We start from the raw sequence: 7,238 nt of genomic DNA, 5'->3' as shown, positions 1-7,238 counted from the left end.
CAACCACAGGCAGCATGAAGCCGCACTGCTACCCGCCTGACACCGTGGCGCTGTGCAAGATCTGCTGCTACCAGAAGTCTACTGAGCTGCTTATCCGCAAGCTGCTGTTTCAGTGGCTGGTGCGCAAGATTGTGCAGGATTTCAAGACCAACCTAAGAGCTAAGTCGTCATGGCGGTACAGGAGGCGTGTGAGGCCTACCTGGTGGGGCTCTTCAAGGATACCAACTTTTGCACCATCTACACCAAGGGCATCACCATTATGCCCAAGGACATCCAGCTGGCGTGCTGCATCCACAGAGAGAAGGTATAAACTTTATGATGCTAAAACTTCAGGGCTGGGGACAATGGAGATGCTACTGGCATCCACTCGAACAAATTGGTGATTAACAGGATGACAGTGCTAGTGATATAATAATAATAATAATAATAATAATATAGATATATCACTGTTGTTCATCGATTCGCTCAAGCGGGCCCAGTAATGTCTCCATTTGTCCCTGTCATGTGCGAGTGTAGCCCGATGACATATGGGGGCTCCTTCAGGATCAGGGGAATGAGGACCATTCATTGTTACTGTTTTTGACATATCTAGTATGCTACGGGTAGCTTGTCAGGCTCTGCCATGCGGGCGGGATACTCTCGGTAGCTTGCCAGGAGACGAGAGGGATGGAAGCTTTTGGGGCAGCCTGTAATCACCTTTACAGGTGTTCCTAATCAGGCATATAGGTGGGTATGATACTCCCAGTAGCCTTCTGGGCTCTCTGAGAGTGAGAAGTAGAGAATAAGAGGTCACACGGCTGCCCTCCTCCAAGGGGCCCCAGTGAGGACAGCCAGGCGCGGGGGCAGGAGACTGCCTTGTTCTCTTCCGGGAGCTTGGTTTTAGAGTCTCTGGATCCTGGCCATTGATGGTGTTACATGGGAGTTGGTGGGTGTCAATTATAACCATGTCACTTAAACTATAATGTTTTGATAACTTTTTTATAAAGAGTAGTCCATATACAGTCTATATAGTCTATATATGTAGTCTCTCTCTCTCTCTCTCTCTCTCTCTCTCTCTCTCTCTATATATATATATATATATATATAGGCTGGAGCGATAAAGATGCTATGTTTTTTTAATTTTTATTAGTGAGACATCATGAGGTACAGTTGCAGACTTACACATTTTTGTGCTTGGGTTTCAATTATACAATGACCAAATACCCATCCCTCCACCAGTGCCCATTTCCCACCACCATGAATCCCAGTATCCCTCCCACCCTGCCTCTGTGGCAGGGCATTCCTTTTTGTTCTCTCTCTTATTGGGTGTTGTGGTTTGCAAAAGAGGCAATGGGTAACAATCATGTTTGGTCTAGAGTCTACTTTCAGCATGCTTCTCCCATCCTGGAGAACACCTTTATCTGGTGTTCCCTTCTCTATCTGAGCTCCCTTTTCCCCTAGCATGTGTGGCTGGTCTCCAAGCCATGGAGCAAACCTCCTGGTACTAATCTCGGCCACTCTTGGGTCTCCTATTTTGTTACTTTATGTTCCCCAGATGAATGCAATCTTTCTATGTCTATCCCTTTCTTTCTGAGTCATTTCGCTTAACATGATACTTTCCATGTAGTACCACTTGTATGTAAATTTCATGACTTTGTAAAGACGCTATGTTTTAAGGACAAAAAGTTTGGGTGAAAATATCTGCCAGATATTTATTCAGTAAGGCTGCCCATGGAAACTCTGTATTTTTTGAGGATTTAAATGGGCTCTAGGAGAGAACACTAAATATAGTGAGAAATGATCAGATATACAGAAAAATATCATTAAGGGTGAACCACAAAAAGGGATATCTTTTTTTTTGAGGCTCCCAACTGGTGCTCAGGATGCCTGGGGACCAGTTTTAGTAATTCTCAGCCAACTGGGCAAGTGGTTCAATGCAAAGGCCTGAGGATGAAATGCTGCACAGGCCCTGCAGTGCCAAGCACGACAGGGTCACCCTGGAAACACCTGAGAGCCTCAGGGACAGACAGCATATCATGACTGTTAGTGGCCACAGGTGCTGGGGATCGAATCCAGTTCAGGCATACACCCTAATTGCTCTACTGTCTCCCCACCCAGGAAAGTGTTTCAAGGAAATAATCTATAGTGTCCAAATCCATACAGAAGCAAAGTCCTTCAAAAGCCACTGAACCTAACAATTTAGATGTTAGCAATGACAGAGATGAGTGAAAAATATCCAACTTCATTCAGTTAAGAAGAGATGGCATCTGGCACACACTCAAGTATTTGTAAAAGGCATATCTGAGAGAAACTGAAAGGCAGACTTCTCTAAAAAGGGGCTTAGCTCTGAACGGAGAATGATGGCAGAATATCTGAAAGGAGATATGAAAAAACCTAATTTCTACCACCAGCCCACAAACCAGCCTCCTCGGCACAGAATAGCTGAAAAAGCCGCAGAGTGAGGAAGGTTCTGTAGAAGTGCTGGTCTTTAAGCGGGAAAGGTAAACAGGAGCTCTTTCGTGAAAATAATGAGTGAGCTCATGTCTGAGCCACAGGCATGGCGACTGGAAGTGAGCATGTTCAGGAATGGACAGAGCACAGAGCCCGGGCTTCAAGTGATGACCTCTCTGTCTCTGGAACTATCTGCATGCAATAAGGAAGGGGTTTCCAGTTGTAGTCTGTTAACCAGCGAACATACAGGCACTTGAATTTGCAAAAGCTGCTTCGTCTTTGGTTAAAAGAAAGGTGGGGCTGGAGCAATAGCACAGCAGGTAGAGTTTTTGCCTTGCACAAGGCTGACCCGAGTTTGATTCCCAGCATCCCATATGGTCTCCTGAGCTCCACCAGGAGTAACTCCTGGGTGAAGAGCCTGTATTACATACACACACACACACACACACACACACACACACACACACACACAAGAAAGGTATCCATCATGAGATTAGATCAACAATATATCTTAGGAAGTCATTCTATCACATAAGCAGTTGGGAGAAGGAATAATAAATAATAAAACCATGAGGCTCTTGGCAACTGTAAAACAGAGAAAACTCATTAAAATATTTGAAGAAGGTTATGCTTCCTTCAAAAACATACCTTCTGTGGGACAGAAAATAAGACTTCCAAAAAAGTATCTCAGGAAAAAGAATCTCTGTCTCGATCTGGCATAAAATAAATGTACCTAAAGAAAGCACAGTTCTCTTCCTCTGAAAGGCAAGTGAAGCCTGTAAGTAATCACATACATATATTTTTGAAATGTAAAGTTATCATTCTTTTTTTTTTTGCTTTTTGGGTCACACCCGGGGTTACTCCTGGCTTATGCACTCAGGAATTGCTCCTGGCGGTGCTCAGGGGACCATATGGGGTGCTGGGAATCGAACCTGTGTCGGTCATGTTGGCTGCGTGCAAGGCAAACGCCTTACCCGCTGTGCTATCACTCCAGACCCAATTATCATTTCTTTAGGTCAGTTTTTTCCCTCTTTCACCTTCCAATGTGCTTGAGGATAAGTTCGATAGAACTGCTGCTCAGTTCTATCTACCAACTACTGCCAAGGTCAGTTTTAATCCTGAAAGGTGAGGGTGGGGTGTGGTTCCCACACAGAAAACAAAGGGCAGGGGTTATGGTGCCGCCAACAGGTTGATCTGTACCTGTGAGGCGAGTGCATCAGCAGCCTGATGGTGCCTTCAGACTTTCAGATACCCCAAAATTGCTGCTGTGCATTTGGCCAGACCACAAAAAATTGGGGCCAAGTTTACAAGACAGTAAAAGGCCAGAAGTTAGGTAGTGGGAGACACACCCACTATATAATTGGAGGCTCAGCTATATAATTGGGGGCATGGCCTCTCTGGTTCCTGATCGAACTGCTCAACGGCCATGATCCCAGAGACTCAGAAACAAATCTCAAAACCCAGCAGCTTTTGGCAGAAATGTGTCCGGACTCCACAGTAGGTTACTGTTGCCAGGCCACCCCAGGGGGGAAAGGGTACTGTCCCTCTGCCTGTTCCCACTAGGCGGCTCAGTGGCTACCATCTTCCAGAGGCCATTGGACAGTCAGTTTGGGCCCGCAGTGTCAAGACATGCGGGGCCTCACAGGATGAGGGTGGAGCTGGCCCTTTCCTCCCAGCCCCAACGAGAGCCTGAGTCGCTGCCCACAAATGGCCTCTCTGGCTCCTGATCAAGCTGCTTAACAGCCATGATCCTAGAGACTCAGGAACAAATGTCAGAACCCAGCAGGTTTTGGCAGAAATCCCTCCAGATTTAATTGTTACAGTTTTGGAATTTCAGAATCACGTGGCCACTACTGCAACCATGTGACATCATATATTATTCATGACCAGCAATAGAAAACAAATTGTCTACTGTTGCCTTTTCGGCAGATCTGAGTGTTGGGGTAAAAATCCCAAATAATAATGGTGGGTCTGGTGTTGAAATATTGAATGCAATCAAAGTAGAGAGTAATGTGGAAATCATCTGCTCCACAGGTAGGGGGAGGATGTGGGATGAGGGTATACTGGGGTTTTTGGTGATGGAGAATGGGCACTGGTGAAGGTACGGGTGTTTCATTGTATGACCGAGACTTAAACCTGAAAGCTTTGTAACTGCTCTCATAGTGATTCAATAAATAAAATTGAAACATGTGCACTACCACCGCTGGCCTCTCCCCACCTCCACGGTTCCCTTTATGCAAGGGAATATGAAATTACGAGAGGACACAAGTGCTTGAAGAAACATTACTGTATTTGACCATAGTGGGGCGAGCAGCTTGATATTTCTGACACGCAGCAGTGACAGCAAGCCTTTCGCCAACGGGAGATTGTGTAACCATTAAATCGAGCCTTTGAAAATGAGGTCTTCCAGAGAGAGGGCAGAGCTACACATTTCCTGCCTTGTCAGAACTGGCTGTTTGAAGTGTTTAGACTGAAATGTTCCTATTCTCACAGCATCCCTTTGCCACAGAGCCACATTCTCTTTTCAACTGAGTATTAGGCTTCCCCCCGCCCGAGAGAGAGAGAGAGAGAGAGAGAGAGAGAGAGAGAGAGAGAGAGAGAGAGAGAGAGAGAGAGATTTAGCGGCTGGAGTGATAGCACAAGCAGGTAAGACCCTTGCCTTGCATGTGGCTGACTCAGGTTTGATCCCCAGGACCTCATATGGTTGGTTCCCTGAGCATTGCCACGAGTGACACCTGAGTGCAGAACCAGGACTAAGCCCTGGGAACAGCTGTATGTAGACCTGTCCTCCCATCCTCCCTGCCCCTCCCCCCCCAAACGAAAGCAAAAGAAAGAAAGAGAAAGTGGCCTCCTAAATCCAAGGCAAAAATGGAAAGACACAAGCTAACTTGCTCTGAAATGTAAAAGACCTCTTTCTGCACTTGGTCCCAGACCTGGGAGGGCTCCAGATACCGACCAGAGTTCAGTCTGCTGCTTTTCACTCAAGGTCCTCTGAAAAGACAGCTGCGTATCGGGCCCGGCCCCCCAAGAGCCCCAGGACAGCCTCTTCCTCTACACAGTTACACCAGAGTCTGCTCCAAAACTGGAAGGCAGGCAAATGCCAGTCCGGTGCAGGCGGGTGTGTTGCTGCTTTTAAGGCACGGTTGGACATCATTTCCTTGAGAAACAGCCAAGTTCAGATGAGACTGAAAGAAAATGTTAGTCTGCATCATATCCCAAAATGGGGCCCAGCCATTTTTCAACCTCGGCAACAGACATGTTCTTCCTCAATGCATAGTCCTCAATCTGCAAAAGACGAAAAGCAAGTCATTAAACCACAAGGCTCAGACTTTTCAAACTGAAATTTCCACTGGATTTGCCAAGAAATGTTCTCGGGGACCTTCCATTTCTTGTCTTCGCAGAAATGTAATGCGGTAAATGGAGGGAAATATTTATTCACTTTGTTGCCTTTTTCTTTAGACAGAATATAATATATAGAAAAATAGCTCAAGCTTATACATAGGTGTGTGAATGGTCTATATGTAAGTGGAAAGGTCAGAACTGGGGTGATGGATTGAAATCTAATTAATATATTAATTAAAGTACATTTCTTCATCCTCTCCCTTTCATTTTATTTTTACTCACATATAAAGCAACTAAGTTTCACAATTCCATTTACAACAAGACAAGTAACAGAGAGAAGCTATGCACAATGAACAAGCTAACTTACCTGATCCTTGGAAATTTTTCCCACAGCGAAATATTTGGACTTCGAATTGGAGAAGTAAAGGCCGGATACTGCTGAAGCAGGTGTCATTGCTAACGATTCTGTTAACTTAATACCTACAGAGAGCCAATGCAAGGAAATATTCATTTACTCAGTGCCTATAGCAGAACTTGGCCAGCTAACAGACACCCAGTAAACTTCTGCTGAACAAGAATGGAAGTAGCCTTAGGCTTTTTATGTGACTGGAGCACAGCACAAAAGCTGTGACCAGATTAGTTCAGCAACTTGTCCCTGGTGGAACAAGTTCAGGACAAGCAAATCTCTTCTGCTCTGGAAAACGCACTCTTTGGGCTGGAGTGATAGCACAGCAGGTAGGGCGTTTGCCTTGCACGCGGCCGACATGGGTTCAATCCCCAGCATCCCAGATGGTCCCCCGGGCACCACCAGGAGTAATTCCTGAGTGCAGAGCCAGGAGTAACCCCTGAGCATCGCCAGGTGTGACCCAAAAAGAAAAAAAAATAGAAAAGACATTCAACATTCTATCCATAGTTCCCCAAGATGATTCAATTGAGAGGCCACTGCTGTTCCCAAGCCTGGGTCTTAGAGCACAAGTCAAGAGTTGAAGTAACTATCTGAATAATCCTCCAATAGTTCCTACAGGACCAATGCCACCAGAAATGACCCAAAGCCAGACTCCTGTGAAGAATGAGCCTACAGTAAGATTTCAAGAGAAACAATGCTCAGGAGCTCAGAACTCATGGGAAACATCAGGCTATCTAGGTCATTCATTTTATGGACAAGGAAACAGTGGCACAAAGTTTAACAGCTCTGGGGCTGGAGCAATAGCACAGTGGGTAGGGCATTTGCCTTGCACGCGGCCAACCCTGGTTTGATTCCCAGCATCCCATATGGTCCTCTGAGCACTGCCAGGAGTAATTCCTGAGTGCAGAGCCAGGAGTAACCCCTTAGCATCGCTGGGTGTGACCAAAAAAATAAGCAAAAAAAAAAAAGTTTAATAGCTCTGTTGAAGGTCACCCTCTTAGCTGATGGAAGAAACGAAATCAAATCAACGTCTCCTGGTGCTCAGAGTCTGTGCTGTTCC

The 7,238-nt window shown here is 45.8% G+C and overlaps 1 protein-coding gene across 1 annotated transcript in view; it reads right to left on the bottom strand.

The window, feature by feature from the left end:
* Positions 1-5,359: 5,359 nt before the first annotated feature.
* The window catches only part of MTR (5-methyltetrahydrofolate-homocysteine methyltransferase), a 124,922-nt gene continuing 123,043 nt past the window's right edge, over positions 5,360-7,238 (bottom strand). The window contains exons 32-33 of the mRNA XM_056113598.1: positions 6,140-6,252; positions 5,360-5,715 (exon numbers count right to left, since the gene is read on the bottom strand). Of these exons, the coding sequence (XP_055969573.1) occupies positions 5,629-5,715; positions 6,140-6,252 (200 nt within the window). The 3' untranslated portion in view covers positions 5,360-5,628. The remainder of the gene's footprint in view (positions 5,716-6,139; positions 6,253-7,238) is intronic.

Source organism: Sorex fumeus, unplaced genomic scaffold (genome assembly GCF_029834395.1).
Source record: "Sorex fumeus unplaced genomic scaffold, SorFum_2.1 ptg000021l, whole genome shotgun sequence".
NCBI classification, from domain to species: Eukaryota; Metazoa; Chordata; class Mammalia; order Eulipotyphla; family Soricidae; genus Sorex; species Sorex fumeus.
Note: the sequence above shows the minus strand (reverse complement) of the source record. Positions and strands in the feature narration are given on the sequence as shown.